The sequence below is a fragment of the Rhinatrema bivittatum genome, chromosome 16 (genome assembly GCF_901001135.1).
Source record: "Rhinatrema bivittatum chromosome 16, aRhiBiv1.1, whole genome shotgun sequence".
Taxonomy (NCBI): domain Eukaryota; kingdom Metazoa; phylum Chordata; class Amphibia; order Gymnophiona; family Rhinatrematidae; genus Rhinatrema; species Rhinatrema bivittatum.
Genome location: NC_042630.1, coordinates 1,384,224 through 1,410,885, shown reverse-complemented (window position 1 = coordinate 1,410,885; position 26,662 = coordinate 1,384,224). Strand labels below are relative to the sequence as shown.

The 26,662-nt window shown below is 48.8% G+C and overlaps 1 protein-coding gene across 1 annotated transcript; it reads left to right on the top strand.

Annotated features, from left to right (window-relative positions):
• Nucleotides 1–1,198: 1,198 nt before the first annotated feature.
• Nucleotides 1,199–23,457, top strand: P3H3 (prolyl 3-hydroxylase 3). The gene is given in 15 exon segments (XM_029581023.1): nt 1,199–1,653; nt 1,655–1,669; nt 2,962–3,114; nt 4,536–4,719; nt 7,532–7,663; nt 8,030–8,163; nt 8,240–8,329; nt 8,420–8,472; nt 8,551–8,624; nt 10,444–10,664; nt 10,751–10,889; nt 11,145–11,262; nt 11,467–11,542; nt 21,352–21,492; nt 22,313–23,457. Coding segments are annotated over 15 exon segments (2,124 nt in total). The 5' UTR covers nt 1,199–1,242; the 3' UTR covers nt 22,496–23,457.
• The last annotated feature ends 3,205 nt before the right edge of the window (nt 23,458–26,662 follow it).

The window sequence follows — 26,662 nt, the reverse complement described above, 5'->3', positions numbered from 1 at the left end:
TCAGGCTCTCGGGTATTTATCCAGAGGACTCTCCTGCTAAGCTGTGCCTGAGGCAGTGGTAGGTGGAGTGGCTACAGAGCATCTGAACCCTGATTCTCTGGCTCTCTGCCCCCTGCCAGGTGAGGGGAAACCCAGTTCTGCACAGCTCTGGACCTAAGCCTCTGAAAAAGGACCAGCCCCGGAACCCCAGACTCTTGCTGCAGGACTTGAGTTATTATCCTTTTTTATTTTTCTCTTAACATAACATAGAAACAGAGAACTGAGGGCAGAAAAGGCCAACGGTCCATCCAGCCTGCCCAGGAAGCTCAGGGAAGTTTCTGCCATGCCGTACAAGTCACCCCCATACTTATCAGTTTCCTACACCGTCAAAGTCAGGACCCTTGTTGCTTGCTGTTGAGTCCAATTCCCTGTTACCTTCTGAGTTTGGCTACACTCGTACAATTCTCGAGTCAGTAAAGTATCTGAATCTCATTTGCAAAGTGTAGCAGAGAAATCCCAGAGACAGTGCCCAGGTTCTGGTACTGGTCCAGATCATCTCTGCTCAGATCCCGGATCCTGGTACTGGCCCGGATCATCTCTGCTCAGATCCCGGGTTCTGGTACTGGTCCGGATCATCTCTGCTCAGATCCCAGATTCTGGTGCTGGTCCGGATTGTCCTGCTCAGATCCAGGTTCTGGTGTTGGTCTGAATTGTCTCTGCTCAGATCCAGGTTCTGGTGCTGGTCCGTATTGTCTCTGCTCAGTTCCCGGGTTCTGGTGCTGGTCCGGATTGTCTCTGCTCAGATCCCGGTTCTGGTGCTGGTCCGGATTGTCTCTACTCAGATCCCGGTTCTGGTGCCGGTCCGGATAGTCTCTGCTCAGATCCTGGTTCTGGCCCGGGGGCAGGATCCCACAGACTCTGCTGCTCTCACTGCTGTTTCTCCTCTTTCCCCAGGATTAGACGCAGGTTTTCCTGCTCCTTCTTTTGTGGGAAGTCTGTGATTTTCCTCTTCTCTCTTTGCCCTTTACACAGTGCAGGGGGAATGCACGGCTGCTTCTGGCTCTCGGGAGCTGCACTGCCTGCAGAGTCTGTGACTTCTCAGGGTTTCTGGTTCAGTTTTGTTTCTGGTCTGTGGTCCCTGTTTCTCGATTGGGTGAGGTTCTCACCCACCCCTCTCCTTTCCTGCTTCCTCCCCTTCCTTCTCCCTTTACTAATCCCTCCCTTCTCCTCCTTCCCTCTTGCCCTCCCCTCTCCTCTGCAGTCATGGCTTCCCTGCCTTGCTGGCTCCTCTTCCTTGCCCCCATGCTTCTCTCCCCTGGGCCCTGCTCCAGCCTGGCTGAGCGGAGCTGGCTGCAGCCCTATGACCTGCTCTACAACGTGGGAGTGCATGCTTTCTTCCAGGGAGACTGGTCCCAGAGCCGGGAGTACCTGCAGCGGGCCCTGCACAGTTATTCCCTGCTGCGGGAGGTGAAGGTGTCATGCCGGGCTCAGTGTCAGACAGAAGCGGGCTTCAGGCCCTGGCAGGGAGACCTGGGCTTCATGGATTCGGTGCTGCAGAGGGCTGAGTGCCTGGAGCACTGTGAGAGGCTGCAGCTGGGGCCCCCATCTCGGCACCGGGTGTCCAGGGCTGTCCGCAGGGAGTTCCAAGAGAGGGAACCCTATAATTTCCTGCAAGCAGTTTTATTTCAAGGTAAGAGGAGGGAGGGGGCATTGGAAGAAGTGGGGTATCGGGGTTCACAGCATTGTAGGATGTGTGGGGGAATATCAGGGGTAGACAGTATCGGGGGGGGGGTCAGGAGGTGTCTGGGTACAGGGGATTCAGAGAAGGTCTTGGGGGTGTAAGGGTGTCAGGCAGGGAGGGTGAGGGTGCAAAGGAAGCAGCAGAAAGTGGTGGATGAGAGACGTTAATAAACTTTTCTCAGAATTTAAATCCTTAAAACCTTTCCTGGCCTAACAATCTGTGCCTCTGTCACCAAAGTGACAGGAATACAAAGTGCAGGAGAGAAATCCCACAGGCAGTTCCTGGGTTCTGGTGCTGGTCCGGATTGTCTCTGCTCAGATCCCAGGTTCTGGTGCTGGTCCAGATTGTCTCTGTTTGGATCCCAGGTTCTGATGCTGGTCCAGATTGTCTCTGCTCAGTTCCCGGGTTCTGGTGCTGGTCCGGATTGTCTCTGCTCAGATCCAGGTTCTGGTGCCGGTCCGGATTGTCTCTTCTCAGATCCCAGTTCTGGTCCAGATTCTCTCTGCTCAGATCCTAGTTCTGGTGCTGGTCCGGATTGTCTCTGCTCAGATCCCAGTTCTGGTCTGGATTGTCTCTGCTCAGATCCAGGTTCTGGTGCCGGTCCGGATTGTCTCTGCTCAGATCCTGGTTCTGGCCCGGGGGCAGGATCCCACAGACTCTGCTGCTCTCACTGCTGTTTCTCCTCTTTCCCCCAGGATTAGACACAGGTTTTCCTGCTCCTTCTTTTGTGGGAAGTCTGTGATTTTCCTCTTCTCTCTTTGCATGTTGCACGGTGCAGGGGGAATGCACGGCTGCTTCTGGTTCTCGGGAGCTGCACTGGTCTGTACTGGAATTTCTCAGAAAATTCCACACCCAGTCCCCAAAATAAGACAGAGCTCCTCCCCAGCAGCCCCCTCTGCTCCCTCCTCCAGATGTGCAGGGAGGAGGAGGTGATGGCAGTAGTCCTCAGCCCCAAGCTAAACTCTCCGCTAGCTGTCTGTCCACCTTTCTGCCTGCCCTTTACACAGCTGGTCCCCGTATTGCAGTATTGACCCCTGCCCCCAGGCATCATGCTTGGGCTGCCTCTGTACACAGTCTGGACCAGCACCAGAACTCGGGAACTGTCTCTCAGCTTGTAGCAATGTCTCCTGGCCTCCTTTCCCTATGAACACGAATTTCACCCTTTATCATGTGTTAGTAAGCTCTCAGGGGCAGGGACAGACTTGCTGACTGTCCCCTCTCCTGCCCCCTGCATTTCCCAGTTGGGACAGATGGACGCGGCATTGGCAGCTGCTCACACCTTCTTCGTGGCAAACCCTGAACACGCTCAGATCCGCGAAGACTTGGGGAAGTACCGCAATGTACAAGGGGTCCGCTGGGACCGGATACAGGACCTGGAGGCCCTGCCCCACTGGGTGAGCCTGGGGTCTGAGAGAGGGTGGCGTGGCAGGGGAGAGGGGAGGGGGAGAGAGGGAGAGACAGCTGGGGTGCGGGCTTAATCCATGAGAAGGCTGTCAGTAAGGAGGTGGGGCAGGGGTGAGTAGTAAGGGGGTGGGTGGGTGACAGAGTACATGACTTCGATGGCCGTGTGACTGATGCGATGGGGGGATGACCTAAGAACATAAGAACATGCCATACTGGGTCAGACCAAGGGTCCATCAAGCCCAGCATCCTGTTTCCAACAGTGGCCAATCCAGGCCATAAGAACCTGGCAAGTACCCAAACACTAAGTCTATTCCATGTAACCATTGCTAATGGCAGTGGCTATTCTCTAAGTGAACTTAATAGCAGGTAATGGACTTCTCCTCCAAGAACTTATCCAATCCTTTTTTAAACACAGCTACACTAACTGCACTAACCACATCCTCTGGCAACAAACTCCAGAGTTTAATTGTGCATTGAGTGAAAAAGAACTTTCTCCGATTAGTTTTAAATGTGCCCCATGCTAACTTCATGGAGTGTCCCCCTAGTCTTTCTATTATCCGAAAGAGTAAATAACCGAGTCACATCTACCCGTTCTAGACCTCTCATGATTTTAAAACACCTCTATCATATCCCCCCTCAGTCGTCTCTTCTCCAAGCTGAACAGCTCTAACCTCTTTAGTCTCTCCTCTTAGGGAAGCTGCAGAGGATGTGTCTCTGACAGGGGGCATGACTATTGAGGGGGGGGGGGGTGTCTCTCTGATGCGGGGAGCAGGGAAGGAAGTGTCACAGATGACCTGTGACTACAAGGAAGTGTATATAGTGCTTGGGTACTTGCCAGGTTCTTATGGCCTGGATTGGCCCCTGTTGGAAACAGGATGCTGGGCTTGATGGACCCTTGGTCTGACCCAGTATGGCATTTTCTTATGTTCTTATGTTCTTATATCTGACAGGGATGTGTGTCACAGGGGTGTACTACTGTTAAGGGCTGTGCTTCTGTCAGCGAGTTTCACTGTTAAAGGGCATCTATGACAGGGGTGTGACATAGGGGGTGTGACTGTTAGGGGTGTGCCTCTGACAGGAGTTTAACTTTAGAGGTGTGTCTCTGAAAGGGAGTATCAATGTTAGGGCTGTGTGTCTCTCAGGGGGTATGACTGTTAGGGGTGTGTCTCTGATAGAGGTGTGACTGATAGGGAGTGTGACTTATGGGGTGTGTCTCTGAAAGGGAGTATCAATGTTAGGGCTGTGTGTCTCTGACAGGGGTGTTACTGTTAGGGGTGTGTGTCTCTCAGGGGGTGTGACTCTTAGGGGTTCTTATGTTCTTATGTGAATTAATGACGGGATAGGTGGGGGTCCCTGGTAAATTTTGGCAAATCAGAGCATGTCAGTGCTATTATATGACTTTACATTGCAGGAGGCATATGAGCAGGGCGTGGCTCATTACAGCCTCAAAAACTACACACAGGCAATTGTGAGGCTGGAGACATCACTGAAGGAGGCATTAGAGACTCTGGAGGAGTGTCAGGCACTGTGTGAGGGGAGACAGGAGGAAGAGAGACACACAGGGGTGCACCAGGAGCTCTACGAAGTCATAGCAGGTAATAGTGTCAAGAGCACTGTCCTACATACCCAGGACCCATTCCATCTCCCAGCACCCCACCCAGTGTTAGCAGCACTGTCCTACATACATAGGACCCATTCCATTTCCCAGCACCCCACCCAGAGTTAGGAACCCTGTCCTACATACCCAGGACTCATTCCATCTCCCAGCACTCCACCCAGTGTTAGCAGCACTGTCCTACATACCCAGGACCCATTCCATCTCCCAGCACCCCACCCAGTGTTAGCAGCACTGTCCTATATACCCAGGACCCATTCCATGTCCCAGCACCCCACCCAGTGTTAGCAGCACTGTCCTATATACCCAGGACTCATTCCATCTCCCAGCACCCCACCCAGTGTTAGCAGCACTGTCCTACATACCCAGGACCCATTCCATTTCCCAGCACTCCACCCAGTGTTAGGAGCACTGTCCTTCATACCCAGGACTCATTCCATCTCCCAGCACTCCACCCAGTGTTAGGAGCACTGTCCTATATACCCAGGACCCATTCCATCTCCCAGCACTCCACCCAGTGTTAGGAGCACTGTCCTTCATACCCAGGACTCATTCCATCTCCCAGCACTCCACCCAGTGTTAGGAGCACTGTCCTATATACCCAGGACCCATTCCATCTCCCAGCACTCCACCCAGTGTTAGGAGCACTGTCCTTCATTCCCAGGACTCATTCCATCTCCCAGCACTCCACCCAGAGTTAGGAGCACTGTCCTTCATACCCAGGACTCATTCCATCTCCCAGCACCCCACCCAGTGTTAGGAGCACTGTCCTACATACCCAGGACCCATTCCATTTCCCACACTCCACCCAGTGTTAGGAGCACTGTCCTTCATACCCAGGACCCATTCCATCTCCCAGCACTCCACCCAGTGTTAGGAGCACTGTCCTACATACCCAGGACCCATTCCATTTCCCAGCACTCCACCCAGTGTTAGGAGCACTGTCCTACATACCCAGGACCCATTCCATTTCCCAGCACTCCACCCAGTGTTAGGAGCACTGTCCTTCATACCCAGGACCCATTCCATCTCCCAGCACCCCACCCAGTGTTAGGAGCACTGTCCTACATACCCAGGACCCATTCCATTTCCCAGCACTCCACCCAGTGTTAGGAGCACTGTCCTACATACCCAGGACCCATTCCATCTCCCAGCACCCCACCCAGTGTTAGGAGCACTGTCCTACATACCCAGGACCCATTCCATTTCCCAGCACTCCACCCAGTGTTAGGAGCAGTGTCCCTACATACCCAGGACCCATTCCATTTCCCAGCACTCCACCCAGTGTTAGGAGCACTGTCCTATATACCCAGGACCCATTCCATCTCCCAGCACTCCACCCAGTGTTAGGAGCACTGTCCTTCATACCCAGGACTCATTCCATCTCCCAGCACTCCACCCAGAGTTAGGAGCACTGTCCTTCATACCCAGGACTCATTCCATCTCCCAGCACCCCACCCAGTGTTAGCAGCACTGTCCTACATACCCAGGACCCATTCCATTTCCCAGCACTCCACCCAGTGTTAGGAGCACTGTCCTTCATACCCAGGACTCATTCCATCTCCCAGCACCCCACCCAGTGTTAGGAGCGCTGTCCTACATACCCAGGACTCATTCCATCTCCCTGCACCCCACCCAGTGTTAGCAGCACTGTCCTACATACCCAGGACCCATTCCATCTCCCAGCACCCCACCCAGTGTTAGGAGCACTGTCCTACATACCCAGGACTCATTCCATCTCCCAGCACTCCAGCCCAGAGTTAGGAGCACTGTCCTACATACCCAGGACTCATTCCATCTCCCAGCACCCCAGCCCAGAGTTAGGAGCACTGTACTTCATACCCAGGACTTATTCCATCTCCCAGCACCTCACCCAGTGTTAGGAGCACTTCCCTTCATACCAAGGACATGACCCATCTCCCAGCACTCCACCCAGTGTTAGGAGCACTGTCCTTCATACCCAGGACATGACCCATCTCCCAGCACCCCAGCCCAGTGTTAGGAACACTGTCCTTCATACCCAGGACTCATTCCATCTCCCAGCACCCCACCCAGTGTTAGGAGCACTGTCCTACATACCCAGGACCCATTCCATTTCCCAGCACTCCACCCAGTGGTTATGAGCACTGTCCTACATACCCAGGACTCATTCCATCTCCCAGCACCCCACCCAGTGTTAGGAGCACTTCCCTTCATACCCAGGACATGACCCATCTCCCAGCACCCCAGCCCAGTGTTAGGAACACTGTCCTTCATACCCAGGACTCATTCCATCTCCCAGCACCCCACCCAGTGTTAGGAGCACTGTCCTACATACCCAGGACCCATTCCATTTCCCAGCACTCCACCCAGTGTTATGAGCACTGTCCTACATACCCAGGACTCATTCCATCTCCCAGCACCCCACCCAGTGTTAGGAGCACTTCCCTTCATACCCAGGACATGACCCATCTCCCAGCACCCCACCCAGTGTTAGGAGCACTTCCCTTCACACCCAGGACATGACCCATCTCCCAGCACCCCTTCCCAGTGTTAAGGGCACTGTCCTTCATACCCAGGACTTCCTTCTCCCAGAACTTCATCCCAGTGTTAGAAAAACTATCCTTTATATTTATTTATTTATTTTTAGTTTTTATAAACCGACGTTCCTGTATAAAATACATATCACACCGGTGTGATATACTCAGGAACACTCCGTTTACCAGACAAACATTGTTTAAACACACATTCTCCAATAAATGCAACAATTTGTATGAACTACTTGTCCTTTTCTCTCTGTTTGTTTTTTTCAGAGTGGTACATACAGGTTCTGAAGTGCAGACAGTCCTGTGTGCGAGACGTTGCAACAAAGCCGGGACAGAAGTCTCCCGTCCATGATTTCATCCCCTCTCACTTCCATTTACTGCATTCTGCTTATGCCGAAGGTAAGTCAGGGGCGGGTCTGGGACCCTGTGTCAAGGAATCGTGAGAGGTCTGGGACTCGCTAGCTGGAGAAATGTGGGGGGCAAACGGCGTGGAGGGGCTGAAGAGGGGAGACGGAGACCCCTATCAATAGCTGAAGTGGGGCTGGGGCAGAGATCCAGGGGTAGGACAGGGACTGGGACCCCACTGAGAAGTGAAATGGGCTAGGACCCGGGCTGGGGAAAGGGACGGAGGAGAAACCGAGTGGGAGCCGGTGTGAGGAGCAGGGGTCTCAGGAACCTTCCTCGGGAGCAGCTTTATTTTGATTGTAGCTTGCTAGGATGAGAGTGGGTCAGTGCAGTGACCAGTGCCTCGCTTGTCTCGCGTAGTCGCTGACGGGGAGGCCGCCATTGAGACTATTCTGACTTACCTGCTCTTCTACCCCCGAGACAACACTGCGGCAGCAAAGCTTCAACAATACAGGGAGCGATTCGGAGAGGAAACGAGGGTTCAAGCCCGAGAGGTACCCCCTGCCTTTTCCCCTCCCCCTCTCCGCTGCGTGGCGGATCAATCTGCTGACTCTGCTGTGTCTCTTGCAGCAGCTGCGCCTCTACATCCAGCGCTCCCTCAGCGAGAAGGCCCTGCTTTTTAACGCCATGGAGAGCTTGGACGTCAGCTTTGAAGACCCTGTGAGTGAGTGTGGGGTAACTGCAGCCCCTCTGTCTGCTTCCAGTGCTGTTCCTCCCAGCCCCTGAAAATCTCTTTTTCTGCACGGTTAGGATTCCTGGACTCCCGAGGAGAGCGTCCCGCAGGATATAAGGGAGAGGATGAGGTAGGATTTATCCCCTCCTGCTTGTCATGGTTGGGGTGGGCAGCGTTTCTGCCCTTCTCATGTTTGCTCCTTCCGCAGGGTAGAGAAGCAGAGGAGAAGGAAAAAGGAGCAGGAAGAGGAAGAGAAGAAGGCAGCTGCAGACGCGCAGAGAGGTGAGCTGAGGGGGGTCCTCGGAGCCGTCGGTGGTGCGTCCGCTCACTCAGCCAGCATCTCGGGACCCCTCAGGGGGTCTGTGTCAAGATCTCTCTCCCTCTCTATTTGCAAGGAGTCAGCCTCTTCCACGTATCGAAAGATAAATGTGTTTAAAAGTGCCCGGGGAACAGAAACTCCAGTGCTCTGAGCCTTTTAAAGGTTAAGAACATAAGAACATGCCATACTGGGTCAGACCAAGGGTCCATCAAGCCCAGCATCCTGTTTCCAACAGAGGCCAATCCAGGCCATAAGAACCTGGCAAGTACCCACCTCCTACTTCTCAGCTGTGGGACTTAGGATGGGCACTCACACAGGAAAAGGGACTCCCAGGGGTGGGGAAGAGAAGCTGAAGTAGAAAATAAAAACAAGATAAAATAAATAAACATACAATGCAAACAAAAGCAGTGCATGCATTGTGCAATTCTGGTCGCCGCATCTCAAAAAGATATAGATGCACTGGAGAAGGTATAGAGAAGGGCAACCAAAATGATAAAGGGGAATGGAACAGCTCCCCTATGAGGAAAGGCTGAAGAGGTTAGGACTTTTCAACTTGGAGAAGAGACGACTGAGGGGGGATATGATAGAGGTGTTTAAGATCATGAGAGGTCTAGAACGGGTAGATGTGAATCAGTCATTTAAAACAAATCAGAGAAATTTCTTTTTCACACGACGCATCATTAAGCTCTGGAATTCATTGCCAGAGGATGTGGTTACGGCAGTTAGTGTAACTGGGTTCAAAAAAGTTCCTAGAGGAGAAGTCCAATAACTGCTATTAATTAATAAGAAATAGTAGCTTGGGATCTATTTAACGTTTGGGTAATTGCCAGGTTCTTGTGGCCTGGTTTGGCCTCTGTTGGAAACAGGATGCTGGGCTTGATGGACCCTCGGTCTGACCCAGTATGGCATTTTCTTATGTTCTTATGTTCTTCTCTACACAGTACATTTGGATTCTTATATTCTATCAGAAACAGAAGCAATTGGCATTATAGTAAAATAAGGATTTATTAGCATTGAAAATTTAAAAATCAGCTGTTCATAAATTATAACAAAAATCTACTAACCCCACTAAATCTCAGTTCAGTTCACTTGTGGAAAAATTCAAAATTCCCTTTAAATTTTGGCCAGAATATTAGCATAAATTTTCAGTTAAATCTCTCATGATTTTTGAACTCTTTAGATTAACTTGTCTGCAATCCATATGGATGAAAAAGCAGTGGCTAATGCATAGGAGACATTTCCAGTGCTCCAGTAGGTCCAGTGATCAACTTGCCTCATGGAGAAACTCTTACTAAAAGAAATATTCCCTTTCTATTCTATATAAAATCATATGTCTGATGCAAGGATATTTCATCCATCTCTTCAAATATAATTTAGCATAAATTCTAGTATCATGCCTTTCCAGTAATGTCCACTATGTGTATCTGTTGTCTAGTAAATAATACAGCACTGACTTCCAGTCAAAAGTGCCCCCCTGATGTGAAACAGAAGGTTTTCCCAGAATCAAACCATTTAACAGACTGGTATAAATACAGTTAATTACAGCTTTTGTTTAAAAAAAAAATGTCAGTCTCATCCATTTGCATCCCTGATTTCAAAAAGGATTTCAGAAAGCTGTCAAATGTCCATTTCTCCTTTTGAAGTCAACTGCTGAACAGTAATTTAATTTACCCTATCAGGCAGGGAAGAGAACAATTTCCTAAAACCCTGGTTTACAGCTAATTTCTGCATGCAAGTGATTTGTCTCCAAATGATTGTTTTGTTTTGATCTGTTCATGGCAGGTCCCCTGCCCTTTGAGGGCCCTACCATAACCCTGGATTCCCAGCAGCTGAATGGGACCCACCGTGTGGTCCTGGATGGGGTGCTGACGTGGTCGGAGTGCCAGGAGATTCTGCAGCTTGCTGGGATGCCAGCAAGCTCAGGGGAGGGTTTCCAGAGGAGGCGCTCCCCTCACACACCCCATGAACACTTCCAAAGTCTCACAGTGCTGAAAGCAGTCAAGGTACGGTACAGCGAGTAGGGCAGGAAGTGTGGCATTTCATGGCTTGCCAGATTCCTGACCGGCTTGGCTTTTCTCCCTTGGGGCAGTTAGCAGGCGAGACGCCTGGGGTACGCCTCTTTTTTGATGCCGGCGAGAGGTCCCAGAGGATTGTGGGCTCATACTTCCGCACAGAGAAACCCCTGCATATCTCCTTCACGCAGCTGGTTTGTCGCACGGCAGTGAAAGGTACAGACTGAGAGCAGCAGGTGAACTCTCTGTGTGACAGAGCTCCCGCTGTTCCTGTCTCTGCTCCCCTCTTCCCCTTTCCAATCCCCATCATCATCTCTCTCTTTCCTTCTCCACCTCCCTCCCTGCAACCGCCATGGGCTTACGTGTGTCTCTCTTTTTCTTCTCCGCCACCCCATTCTGTGTGTGAATCTCTTGCTCTTTATTTCTCGCTGCTGGTGCCGTCACTCCCTATATGTGCATGTCCCCATCTAGGAAAGCAGGAAGGTCGTGTGGATCTGAGTCACCCTGTTCATGCAGACAACTGTATCCTAGACCCCGAGGGACGAGAGTGCTGGAAAGAGCCCCCTGCATATGTTCATAGAGATTACAGGTACGTGAGGCGCTCGTGCCAGTGAGGGGACACAGGATGTCACACACTGCTGGGGGGGGGAGGTCTAGGACTGCAGGGTGATGGGGCGTGCACTCTACTGAAAGTGATGCTGGCACAGTGAATCTGGGAGATGAGGAGTCAGGACCCTCGTCCAGCCTGGGCAGTTTGTGGTAACTCGGTGGCTTTCTCTCCTTCTTTCCACAGCGGAGTTTTATATCTCAACGACGACTTTGAGGGTGGAGACCTGTTCTTCACGGATCTGGACGCCAGCACGGTGACTGTGAGTGTATGACATCACTTCCTTCTTTAGGGATTAGGGGGAGCTGTGACATCATATCCTGTTTACATGACGAGTCAGTATGTAAGAGAGCAAAAGTAACACCTTGAATTATCTAAACTTATTAATTAATTCTTTCATTCATTAGATTTATATTCCACCTTTCAGACACTTGTCCTGGTATTACAGGTTTCCTGTGTTGAACAACACAGTAACCCACAACAATTGTTCTAATAGTTTTTCATAAGAAATAAGGTAAGGTAAGGAGTAAGCCCTCATAGAGGGGAAGTCGTGGAAGAGGAGCAGAGTCTGTAGAGATGCAGTAACAAAACATTAACTAAACACATGATCAGTGACCAGAGAAAACATCCAAGACACAAGAAATGAATCCCTGCAATCTAACCCCGACGACATACTCGCCAAAGCCTGGCTTAAGAGCGAGCTCCACTCCTGTTCTGGTGTGCACACAACAAAGCCATGTGGCAATACTGCCCCGGCTAAAGATTTTCTTGGAGAGAAGAAAACAAAATAACCGAATAAACTTCAATAAGCTGTGATGGCGCTCAGACTTTAATAATGTCCATGTCATAATTCACTAAACCAAAAAGGAAATTAAAAATGTGAGAAGCACTCCCAAGGCCATAAGAAGTACAAACCCTTATATTCATACACCCGCTCATACACTCTTATATACATATACACACCCCCATGTATACACCCTAATATACATATACACACCCTGATAAACACCCTCACATATACACCCTTATATATATATATATATATATATATATATATATATATATACGCACACTGCCATGTATACATACTTACATACACCTCCCCATATATATACCCTTATATACATATTGACACACACCTATGTGTACAGACTTAAATACACATACACAATGATATGCATATATACTCCCACATATACACCCTTATGTACACATACATACCTCCATGTATAGGCTCTTATATACACACACACTGTGATTTACACATACACCTCCCCAAGTATACACCCTTATATACACACACACCCTGATATACACATATATCTCCCCAAGTATACACCCTTATACACACACACACCCTGCTATACACATACACCTCCCCAAGTACACACCCTTATATACACACACACCCTGATATACACATACACCTCCCCAAGTATACACCCTTATACACACACACCCTGCTATACACATACACCTCCCCAAGTATACACCCTAATATACACACACACCCTGATATACACATACACCTCCCCAAGTATACACCCTTGTATACATAAACACCCCCCATGTATACACCCCCTCTGATATACACATACACCCCCATATAAATATACCCCCACGTATACACCCTTATATACACATGTACCACCCCATGTATACACCCTTATATACACATACAGCCTGATATAAACATACACCTCCCACGTATACACATTTATATACATATACACACACTGATATACACATATGCCCCATGTATACATAAATTAAATACATAAATTAAATACATATACACCCCCCAAATATACTCTTATATACAAACTCACACTGATAGACACATACACCCCCATGTATTCACCTTTATATACACACACCCTGATATACACATACACTACCCCATATCTTCACCCTTATATATGTATACACACACCAATGTTTACACCCTTATATACACACACACAATGATATACACATATACTCCCATATATAGACCCTTATGTACACATACACACCCCCATGTATAGACCCTTATATAAACACACACCCTGATATACACATATACCTCCCCAATTATACACCCTTATATACATACACCCCCCCACATATACACCCTTATATACACACACTGATATACACATATACTCCCATATATACACCCTTATACACATATACACTCCCACATATAACCCTTATATACACACACACCCTGATATACACATATACTCCCATATATACACCCTTATGTACACATACACACCCCCATGTATAGACCCTTATATAAACACACACCCTGATATACACATATACCTCCCCAATTATACATCCTTATAGAAACATAGAAACATAGAAACATAGAAATGACGGCAGAAGAAGACCAAATGGCCCATCCAGTCTGCCCAGCAAGCTTCCCTCATTTCTTCTCTCATACTTATCTGTTTCTCTTAGCTCTTGGTTCTAATTCCCTTCCACCCCCACCATTAATGTAGAGAGCGGTGATGGAGCTGCATCCAAGTGAAATATCTAGCTTGAGTAGTTAGAGGTAGTAGGGGTAGTAACTGCCGCAATAAGCAAGCTACACCCATGCTTATTTGTTTTTACCCAGATTATGTTATACAGCCCTTATTGGTTGTTTATCTTCTCCCCTGCCGTTGAAGCAGGGAGCTATGCTGGATATGCGTGAGGTATCAGTTTTTTTCTTCTCCCCTGCCGTTGAAGCAGAGAGCTATGCTGGATATGCATTGAAAGTGAAGTATCAGGCACATTTGGTTTGGGGTAGTAACCGCCGTAACAAGCCAGCTACTCCCCGCTTTGTGAGTGTGAATCCTTTTTTCTTCTCCCCTGCCGTTTAAGCAGAGAGCTCTGCTGGATGTGTGAAGTAACAGTTTTTCTTTTCCCCTGCTGTTGAAGCAGAGAACTATGCTGGATATGCATTGAAGTGAAGTATAAGAATGGAGTGATCAAGCTAGTTGAAAGGCATCAGGAATAGAGGAAGGTGGAGGTAGTAATTTGGATATTTGGTTTGGGGTAGTACCGTATTTCCACGACAATAACCCGCCCACGTATATAACCCGCCCACACACATAACCCGCAGGTTTTCAAGATTTATGAAAAAAAGTTTTAATATACCCCGCCTCCTCATATAACCCGCAATTCAAAAAAAAAAAATAAATTTTTAAATACCTGTCGGAGGGCCGCGTGGGTCCAGGCGGGCGGCGGGAGCCGGGTGGTCGCGTGTTAAATCTAGGCCGCGGGCGGGTGGGCGCTTGTTCCAGGCGGGGGCGGGTGGACGCGCGTTAGTTCGAGACGGCCGGCGGGTGGTCGCGTGTTAAATCTAGGCCGGGTCGCACAGGCGCGCATTCATTCACTGCCGGTGGGGGCAGCCCCCACCGGCAGTGAATGAATGCGCGCCGAAAGCAGCTTGTTCCAGGCGGCGGTGGCGGGTGGACGCGCGTTAGTTCGAGGCGGGTGGTCGCGTGTTAAATCTAGGCCGGGTCGCTCAAGGCAATCTAGGCCGGGTCGCTCAAGGCAGTCACATGCCGTGACGTCACGGCATGTGACTGCCTTGAGCATCGAATCGCAGGGGTCGCATTCATTCATCCAGGCGGAGGAGCCGGCTGCTTTCGCCGCTACTGCCTTGAGCGCCGAAAGCAGCCGGCAAGCGGCAGCTGAAAGCAGCCGGCTCCTCCGCCTGGATGAATGAATTCATTCACTGCCGGTGGGGGCTGCCCCAGCCCCCACCGGCAGTGAATGAATGCGACCCCTGCGATTCGATGCTCAAGGCAGTCACATGCCGTGACGTCACGGCATGTGACTGCCTTGAGCGACCCGGCCTAGATTGCCTTGAGCGACCCGGCCTAGATTTAACACGCGACCACCCGCCTCGAACTAACGCGCGTCCACCCGCCACCGCCGCCTGGAACAAGCTGCTTTCGGCGCGCATTCATTCACTGCCGGTGGGGGCTGCCCCCACCGGCAGTGAATGAATGCGCGCCTGTGCGACCCGGCCTAGATTTAACACGCGACCACCCGCCGGCCGTCTCGAACTAACGCGCGTCCACCCGCCCCCGCCGCCGCCTGGAACAAGCGCCCACCCGCCTGCGGCCTAGATTTAACACGCGACCAATCAGGAAGCGGCCGGGCGCAGGGATAGGACGGACTCCTCTCAGCTGCAGCCTATTCAGAGTCGGGAAACTTTATTGGTTGTAAAATTTTTTCTGGATAACCCGCCCACGTTTATACCCCGCGGGGGGCATGCGGGGTAGGTAAAAACGCACATTACCCGCGGGTTATATGCGTGGAAATACGGTAACCGCCGTAACAAGCCAGCTACTCCCGTCTTTGTGAGTGCAAATCCTTTTTTCCACATTTCCTCTTGCTGTTGAAGCTTAGAGTGATGTTGGAGTCACAGTAACCATGTGTATGTTTATTTATTATATACATACACACCCCCACATATACACCCTTATATACACACACCCTGATATACACATATACTCCCATATATACACCCTTATATACATATACACTCCCACATATACACCCTTATATACACACACACCCTGATATACACATATACTTCCATATATACACCCTTATATACATATACACCCCCACATATACACACACAGCCTAATATACACATATACCCCCTCATATAGACCCTTATATACATATACACACCCCCACATATACAAATGTATATACACACATACCCTAATATACACATATACCACCCCATGTATGCACCTTTATACACATATACACCTATGTATACACCCTTATATACACACACTCTGATATACATATGCCTCCCACATATACACCCTTATATACAAATACACACTGATATACGCATACACCCCATGTATATACCCTTAAATACATATACACACCCCCATGTATATACTCTTATATACACACACATCCTGATATACACATACACCCCCATATATACACCCTTATATACATATACCCACCCCCACGTATAAAAATATAAGAACATAAGAAATTGCCATACTGGGTCAGACCAAGGGTCCATCAAGCCCAGCATCCTGTTTCCAACAGTGGTCAATCCAGGTTACCAGTACCTGGCAAGTACCCAAACATTAAGTAGATTCCATGCTACTGATGCCAGTGATAGCAGTGGCTATTCCCTACAAACTCCAAATCCTTAAGAAACTCCAACCTCTACGCCACCCCCCAGACTACAGGACAGTACTGCAATCCCTCCTTTTCACCAAAATAGACTATTGCAACGCCCTCCTAACAGGCCTCCCCGCATCTACCCTCAAGCCCCTCCAGCTTCTTCAAAATGCAGCCGCACGATCTCTAACAAATAAGAAAAAAACAGATCACATTATACCCGCACTCAAACAACTCCACTGGTTGCCTGTCCCTTTCCGATCTCAATACAAAACCCTTATACACAAAGCAATCCACAATGACAAAACCAGCTGGTTACAAGGACCTCTGACCCCTTGCAACCCCACCAGAAATCTCCGCTCAACCAATACAGGCCTGCTCTCCACCCCCTCCATCAAGGAAGTACGTCGAGTCTCCACAAGAGAACGTGCCGCATCCATAGCAGGTCCTCACCTCTGGATCAACCTCTCACCCTCCCTCAGAACCGACCCCTCCACACCCACCTTCCGTAAGAACCTCAAAACCTGGCTCTTTCGAAAAGCATTCCCGCCAGATAAATAATTCCGCCAGTGCCACCCTTCCCGCCAAATATCATTTCCTACCACCCCGTTCACCCTCCCCCCCCCCAGCCCTTCCAGTTCCCCCTCTAATCCTGTACATAGTTAATTCAAGTCAGAACCTATCTCTGTTTAAATAGATATTCTTTTAAGAAAATTATACTTGTAATACTATTTTGGAAATCAGTTATATGAATTAGCTATTTATGCAGTTAATCTGTTACAATGTATCATGTCATTATAAGGCTGGCCTTAAACATCATGTTATATGTAAACCGATGTGATATGTGAAATCGAATGTCGGTATAGAAAAATAAATAAATAAATGAATGAATAAGTCTACTTGATTAATAGCAGGTAATGGACTTCTCCTCCAAGAACTTATCCAATCCTTTTTTAAACACAGCTACACCAACTGCACTAACCACATCCTCTGGCAACAAATTCCAAAGCTAAATTGTGCGTTGAGTGAAAAGAATTTTCTCTGATTAGTCTTAAATGTGCTACTTGTTAACTTCATGGAATGCCCCCTAGTCTTTCTATTATCCGAAAGAGTAAATAACCGAGTCACATCTACCCGTTCTAGACCTCTCATGATCTTAAACACCTCTATCATATCCCCCCTCAGCCGTCTCTTCTCCAAGCTGAAAAGTCCTAACCTCTTTAGTCTTTCCTCATAGGGGAGCTGTTCCATTCCCCTTATCATTTTGGTTGCCCGTCTCTGTACCTTCTCCATCGCAATTATATATTTTTTGAGATGCGGCACCAGAATTGTACACAGTATTCAAGGTGCGGTCTCACCATGGAGCGATACAGAGGCATTATGACATTTTCCGTTCTATTAACCATTACCTTCCTAATAATGCCTAACATTCTATTTGCTTTTTTGACTGCTGCAGCACACTGAGCCGACGATTTTAAAGTATTATCCACTATGATGCCCAGATCTTTTTCCTGGGTGGTAACTCCTAATATGGAACCTAACATCGTGTAACTACAGCAAGGGTTATTTTCCCTATATGCATCACCTTGCACTTGTCCACATAAAATTTCATCTGCCATTTGGATGCCCAATCTTCCAGTCTCACAAGGTTCTCCTGTAATGTATCACAATCTGATTGTGATTTAACTACTCTGAATAATTTTGTATCATCCGCAAATTTGATTATCTCACTCGTCGTATTCCTTTCCAGATCATTTATATATATATTGTAAAGCACCTGTCCAAGTACAGATCCCTGAGGCACTCCACTGTTTACCCTTTTCCACTGAGAAAATTGACCATTTAATCCTACTCTCTGTTTCCTGTCTTTTAGCCAGTTTGTAATCCACGAAAGGACATCGCCACCTATCCCATGACTTTTTAGTTTTCTTAGAAGCCTCTCATGAGGAACTTTGTCAAACGCCTTCTGAAAAACCAAATACACTACATCTACCGGTTCACCTTTATCCACATGTTTATTCACCCCTTCAAAAAAATGAAGCAGATTTGTTAGGCATATTTGTTAGGTTTTCATGATTTTTCTCGGCACTGAAGTCAGGCTCACTGGTCTATAGTTTCCTGGATCCCTTTTTAAATATCAGAGTTGCATTGGCCATCTTCCAAATCTTCAGGTACATCGGATGATTTTAATGATAGGTTATAAATGTTTATTAATAAATCTGAAATTTCATTTTTTAGTTCCTTCAGAACCCTGGGGTGTATACCATCCGGTCCAGGTGATTTACTACTCTTTAGATTGTCAGTCAGGCCTAACACAGCTTCCAGCTTCACTGTGATTTGGTTCAGTTCATCTGAATCATCACCCATGAAAACCTTCTCCGGAACTGGGTATCTCCCCAATATCCTCTTCAGTAAACACTGAAGCAAAGAAATCATTTAATCTTTCCGCGATGGCCTTCTCTTCTCTAAGTGCCGGTTAACCTTATATACATTTATACACACGCGAGTGAGCCTTCTCTATTGCGGGCCCTTCACTCTGAACTCCCCGCCTCCTAGCTTACGATTAGAACCATGCACATTCAGATTCAAAAAGAAGTTAAAGACATGGTTATTCAAACGAGCTTACCTGGACTAACCCCTCCCTACCTCACGCCCCGTAAAGGTCTATTTTTCTAGTTCTTGCCCCTTTCTCCTCCCCATAATATTTGCTCTTTTTCCCCTCCCCCCCCCCCCTGCTCCTTTTGTTCTGTTAATGACGCATTTACTCTCCTGTTGTTTAATTTAAGCTATCTTTCCACTCTGCTCTTGTGTGACCCCCCCTTCCCAGTTGTTACTCCCCATTAACATGTAATTTCTTTCTGTTGTTCAAATGTAAACTGGTTCGATGTCCTCACTAATACCGGTATATAAATAAATAAATATACCCCCATGTATATACCCTTAGATACACTCACTCTATTATGCACATATACCTCCCATGTATACAGCCTTATATTCGTATACACACACCAATGATATACACATATACCTTCACATACACATCCTTATATACAGATACTCACCCCCATGTATACACCCTTATATACACACAGACTGATATAAAGATACACCCCCATGTATACACCTTTATGTACACATACACACCCCCATGTACACATATACACTCCCATGTATACACCCTTATATACACACACACTGATATAAAGATACACCCCCATGTATACACCTTTATGTACATATACACACCCTCATGTACACATATACACCCCCATGTATACACCCTTGTACACACACACACTGATATAAAGATACACCCCCATGTATACACCTTTATGTACGCATACACACCCCATGTACACATATACACCCCCATGTATACACCCTTATATACACACAGATTGATATAAAGATACACCCCCATGTATACACCTTTATATACACATACACGCCCCCATGTACACATATACACCCCATGTATACACCCTTATATACACACACACTGATATAAAGATACACCCCCCATGAATACACCTTTATGTACACATACACACCCCCATGTACACATATATACCCCCATGTATACACCCTTATATACACACACACTGATATAAAGATACACCCCCCATGAATACACCTTTATGTACACATACACACCCCCATGTACACATATATACCCCCATGTATACACCCTTATATACACACACACTGATATAAAGATACACCCCCATGTATACACCTTTATGTACACATACACACCCCCATGTACACATATACACCCCCATGTATACACCCTTATATACACACAGACTGATATAAAGGTACACCCCCATGTATATACCTTTATGTACACATACACACCCCCATGTACACATATACACCCCATGTATACACCCTTATATACACACAGACTGTTATAAAGATACCCCCCATGTATACACCTTTATGTACACATACACACCCCATGTACACATATACACCCCCATGTATATACTCTTATACTTACATACACACCCCAATGTATACACCCTTATGTATCCCCCATGTATACACCCTTATATGCACATACTCACCCTTCTGTACACATACACATTCCCACATATACTCCCGTATGAACATATACACACCCCCATGTTACATTGTTATGTTCACATATACACACTGATATACACACATGCCTATATGTATATTAGTAAGAAAATCCATTCGAATATGACAAGGCACAATTACATTGCTCTGTTTGTTCCCCACCTTCCCAAAAACAATGAGACACCATGCCCCCTCCCTCTTTCCGGAAGCCTATTCCCCCCCAACTTTCAAACAGAGCAGGTCCCACTACCACATCTCTACCCCTTGGTCTGAAAGGGGATCTATAAGACGTGACTCTCTGAATTAGTATCCAGGGGTTACTGACGTACATTCAAATCCATAAGCTCTGCATGCAAATATCAGTGAAATCTCAGCAACCTTTGGGTGGAAGGGGGGGAGTAAGCCTTCTCCCTGCTGAGACCTCTCCTGCACCCCTCACCCACAGCCCCCTTCTCCTCTCCATCTGCTGATCCCCTCCTACCCCTCTCCATCTTCTGCACCCCAACCCTGCAGCGTCTCACCCCTATCTACTACATCCCTCCCCTTTCTCATGCCATCTCCATCCCTGCATCCCTCCCACGAACCAAGGCTGCCCAGCATCTCTTGAACTCTTCCTGCTTCCTTCTCCATCTCCCACTCTTCCCCATTTCCATTCTGGGAACAGAAATCCTAAAATGTACAATGTGACCACTTCTGACTGAATGCAAGGAGAGAAAGTCTGCCTAGAGCATGTACGCAGGGAAGCATGTGATGAGCATGTACGCAGGGAAGCATGTGATGTGCATGTGTGCTACACTAGCACTCCAGGATCATACACACCCCTCCCCCTCTCTCTCTCAGGCAGAGGTCCGCCCCACCTGTGGGAGAATGGCAGCCTTCACCTCTGGCGCAGAAAACCCTCATGGAGTCCGTGCCGTGACCAGTGGCAGACGCTGTGCCATCGTGCTTTGGTTTACGCACTCGCCAGAATACGCTGAAAAGGTAAAGACAAATCTCACTTCCACAGCTGGGAGAGTCTACAGACAGGACAAACCCTGACTCTTCCATAGGAACTCCGTGACTAATCTCAGCTACAATTCTGACCTCTGTACTCAAGAGGCAGGATATGGCTAATAGGAGCCATGTGACCCTTCCCACTACAGTTCTCACTGCTGGACACTAGAGGCAAGGTGTGGCCAATAGAAGCCACGTGACCCTTCCATGCTATATGACTGAACACTGGACACTAGAGTTAGGGTGTGGCCACTAGGAGCCATGTGACCCTTCCCTACCACAGTTCAGATCACTGGACACTAGAGGCAAGGTGTGGCCCGTAGAAGCTACGTGACCCTTCCCACTACAGTTCTCACCGCTGAACACTAGAGGTAAGGTGTGGCCAGTAGAAGCCACGTGACCCTTCCATGCTAGAGAGAGGCTGTGGCCACTAGGAGCCATGTGACCCTTCCCTACCACAGTTCAGATCACTGGACACTACAGGCAAGGTGTGGCTCATAGAAGCCACATGACCCTTCTTGCTACAGTTCTCACCGCTGAAAACTAGAGGCAAGGTGTGGCCAGTAGAAGCCACATGACCCTTCCATTCTATAAGTCTGACCGCTGGACATTAGAGAGAGGCTATGGCCACTAGGAACCATGTGACCCTTCCCCACCACAGTTCAGATCAGTGGACACTAGAGGCAAGGTGTGGCCAGTAGAAGCCATGTGAACCTCCCCTACCACAGTTCTGACCTCTGGACCTTAGAGGCAGGGTATGACCAGTAGGACCCATGTGATCCTTCTCACATGTTCACTTATTTTTCAGGAGAGGAAGGAGGCTGAGGAACTCCTGGCAGAGATGGAAGTTTTATCTCCCAAGGATGAGGAGGTGATGCAGGGCAACACATCTCCACGACCTCCAGCTCTAGATGAGACCAAGAACTCTCCAGGGAGGAAGGAGAGAGTTTTATCCACAGAGCATGCCCAGTTCACACGAGAGGAACTCTAAAGGACAATCTGCCTTTAATGCCTGCACAAGCAGGGGAAGCACTGGGATGCTAAAAGGACTTCAGAGCCTACAGCCAAGACGGCCCCCTTCCCTCTGATACTATAAGAGCTATGGAGACAGTGCCCACGGGAGAAAGACCCCTCTCCTCTAACATCCTAAGAACCATGCCCACAGGAGACCCCTCTCCTCTGACATCCTAAGGACCATGCCCACAGGAGACCCCTCTCCTCTAACATCCTAAGAACCATGGAGACCTTACCCAAGGGAGAAAGATCCCTCTCCTCTGACATCCTAAGGACCTCAGAAACTGCATCAAAGGGAGACCCCCTCCTCTGACATCCTAAGGACCATGCCCACAGGAGACCCCTCACCTCTGACATCCTAAGGACCATGGAGACTGTATCCATGGGAGAAAGATCCCTCTCCTCTGACATCCTAAGGACTTCAGAAACTGCACCGAAGGGAGACCCCCTCCTCTGACATCCTAAGAACCATGCCCACAGGAGACCCCTCTCCTCTGACATCCTAAGGACCTCAGAAACTGCATCAAAGGGAGACCCCTCCTCTGACAATATAAGGACCATGCCCACAGGAGACCCCTCTCCTCTGACAGTATAACGACCATGGAGACCGTGCCCACAGGAGACCCCTCACCTCTGACAGTATAAGGACCATGGAGACCATGCCCATAGGAAACCCTTTACCTCTAACAGTATGAGGACCATGGAGACCATGCCCACAGGAGACCCCTCACCTCTGACAGTATAAGGACCATGGAGACCATGCCCACAGGAGACCCCTCACCTCTGACAGTATAAGGACCATGGAGGCCATGCCCACAGGAGACCCCTCACCTCTGACAGTATAAGGGCCATGGAGACTGTGTCCATGGGAGACCCCTCACCTCTGACATCCTAAGGACCTCAGAGACTGCCCCGAAGGGAGACCCCCTCCTCTGACAGTAGAAGGACCATGGAGACCGTGCCCCTGAGAGACCCCGCTCCTCTGACATCCTAAGGACCATGGAGACTGTGCCTAAAGGAGACCCCTCTCCTCTGACATCCTAAGGACCTCAGAGACTGCACCAAAGGGAGACCCCTCCTCTGACAGTATAAGGACTATGAAGACCGTGTCCACAGAAGAACCCTCTGCTTTGACATCCTTAGGTCCTCAGAGACTGCACTGAAGGGAGACCCTTCCTCTGATAGTATAAGGGACCATGGAGACCATGTCCATGGGAGACCCCTCTCCTGATAGTATAAGGACTATGTAGACCTTGCCCACAGGAGACCCCTCTTCTCTGGCAGTAAAAGGACCATGGAGACCCTGCCCATGGGAGACCCCTTTCCTCTGACACCCTAAGGACCTCAGAGACTGCATCGAAGGGAAACCCTTCCTCTGACAGTATAAGGACCATGAAAACCGTGCCCACAGGAGACCCCCCTCCTCTGATCTTATAAGGACCTCGGAGATCATTGGGCTCCTGACTTGTGTTGGTTGATTGGGCCTCTGTTGCAATCTTGTTTGGCTGGACCCTTGGTTCAGAGAGGAAGAGAATTACCCAGAGCTTCATTTGCTCTTCTGTGATTTGTTAATAAAATCTGCTCCACTCTAAGCTCCTGACCTTCTTTGTATATTTTATAACCAAATCAGCAATGAGAGTTTCTCCTGACAAGCTGTCCTCACCCCCTCCTCCATGTGTGAGGCAGAGCTCTCCCTCTCCTGACAAGCTGTCCTCACCCCCTCCTCCATGTGTGAGGCAGAGCTCTCCCTCTCCTGACAAGCTGTCCTCACCCCCTCCTCCATGTGTGAGGCAGAGCTCTCCCTCTCCTGACAAGCTGTCCTCACCCCCTCCTCCATGTGTGAGGCAGAACTCTCCCTCTCCTGACAAGCTGTCCTCACCCCCTCCTCCATGTGTGAGGCAGAGCTCTCCCTCTCCTGACAAGCTGTCCTCACCCCCTCCTCCATGTGTGAGGCAGAGCTCTCCCTCTCCTGACAAGCTGTCCTCACCCCCTCCTCCATGTGTGAGGCAGAACTCTCCCTCTCCTGACAAGCTGTTCTCACCCCTCCTCCATGTGTGAGGCAGAGCTCTCCCTCTCCTGACAAGCTGTCCTCACCCCCTCCTCCATGTGTGAGGCAGAACTCTCCCTCTCCTGACAAGCTGTCCTCACCCCCTCCTCCATGTGTGAGGCAGAACTCTCCCCCTCCTGACATGCTGCCCTCTCCTCCTCCTCCATGTGTGAGCAAGAGCTCTCCTTCTCCTGACATGCTGCCCTCTCCCCCTCCTCCATGTGTGAGCAAGAGCTCTCCTTCTCCTGACATGCTGCTCTCTCCCTCTCCTCCATGTGTGAAGCACTCTCCCTCTCCTGACATGCTGTCCTCTCCCCTTGCTCCATGTGTGAGGCAGAGCTCTCCTCCCCTGCTATACTTCTTTTTCTGTTCCCTCTACATGTTTAAATTAGAGCTCTCTCCGTAATTCCTCAAACCCCCACCACCCCCAATTTAGCTTCTACTGATAAGGAGATCCTCCTTACAATAATGCCTGGGGATGAGGCTGATCTTATGCCTGCTCAGGGAAGAGGATACACCAGCAGCTGTGGGTTGGAGGGCTAGATCTCTGCTTTCTGTGATGGAGAGGCTGCAGTGATGGGCACCTTTGTCACCTGTCTCTCCCTCTGGCCACACAGCTGCCTAAGGAGTCTCTTAGAGTTATCTCCTTCAGGGTAATGGTGGCAGACCCTGTAACACCCCCGGCCCCCCATCACAGAGATAATCAGCTTAGCACCCTCCCCCAGCCCAACATTTCCTCCCAGAACTTAATCTTCCCCTGAGATCAGGCCATCTTTTTAAAAGGATGTTAATCTCTCCTCCCAGAGCTCTGGGATAGATTAAGGGATTGTGTGTGTGGGGGGGGGGGGGGATTATTACAGCACCAGTACCAGCTGCTGCAAAGGGAAACTCCTCCCCCAGCCTCACCTGTCTGCTGCCCACCCTTAAGCCCCCCATTCTAATAATGGGTTTCCTAAAATAGCACAAGCATGGTGGGCCCCCAGCAATCATTATTTATTGATTTATTTAATAATTTTTATATACCGACTTTTCATGCAAGCATATCAAATCGGTTTACAGTAGTTAGCAATTAATCATTTAAAATTATTTGCATTTCCAAAGAAGAAAGGAAGTAAATACATTGTTTCATAATATAAATAATTAACATAGTAAACTAAATAGTAGGCTAAATAATCAAAATAATCATGTTCCTCCCTCCATCTGTATGGTTATAGGGCTCAATGTGCCCCCCGCCCCAAACTATAGAGATGGAAGGGGCTTTGAGCTCAGTGTGCCTCCTATAACACAGAGACAAGGGGCTTAGAGCTCATTGTATCTCCTGAAGCACAGAGATGAAAGGGGCTTAGAGCTCAGGGATGGAAGGTGCTTAGAGCTCATCGTGTCTCCTGTAACATAGAGATGGAAGGTGCTTAGAGCTCCTCGTGTCCCCTGTAACACAGAGACAGAAGGGGTTTAGAGCTCCTCGTGTCCCCTGTAACACAGAGACAGAAGGGGTTTAGAGCTCCTCGTGTCCCCTGTAACACAGAGACAGAAGATGCTTAGAGCTCCTCGTGTGCCCTGTACATAGAGATGGAAGGTGCTTAGAGCTCCTCGTGTCCCCTGTAACACAGAGACAGAAGGGGTTTAGAGCTCCTCATGTCCCCTGTAACACAGAGACGGAAGATGCTTAGAGCTCCTCGTGTGCCCTGTACATAGAGATGGAAGGTGGTCAGAGATCCTCTTGTCCCCTGTAACATAGAGATGGAAGGTGCTTAGAGCTCATTGTGTCTCCTGTAACACAGAGATGGAAGGTGCTTAGAGCTCATTGTGTCTCCTGTAACACAGAGATGGAAGGTGCTTAGAGCTCATCGTATCTCCTGTAACACAGAGACGGAAGGTGCTTAGAGCTCATCGTGTCTCCTGTAACACAGAGATGAAAGGTGCTTAGAGCTCATCGTGTCTCCTGTAACAGAGAGACGGAAGGTGCTTAGAGCTCATCGTGTCTCCTGTAACACAGAGATGAATGGTGCTTAGAGCTCATCGTGTCTCCTGTAACAGAGAGACGGAAGGTGCTTAGAGCTCATCGTGTCTCCTGTAACACAGAGATGAAAGGTGCTT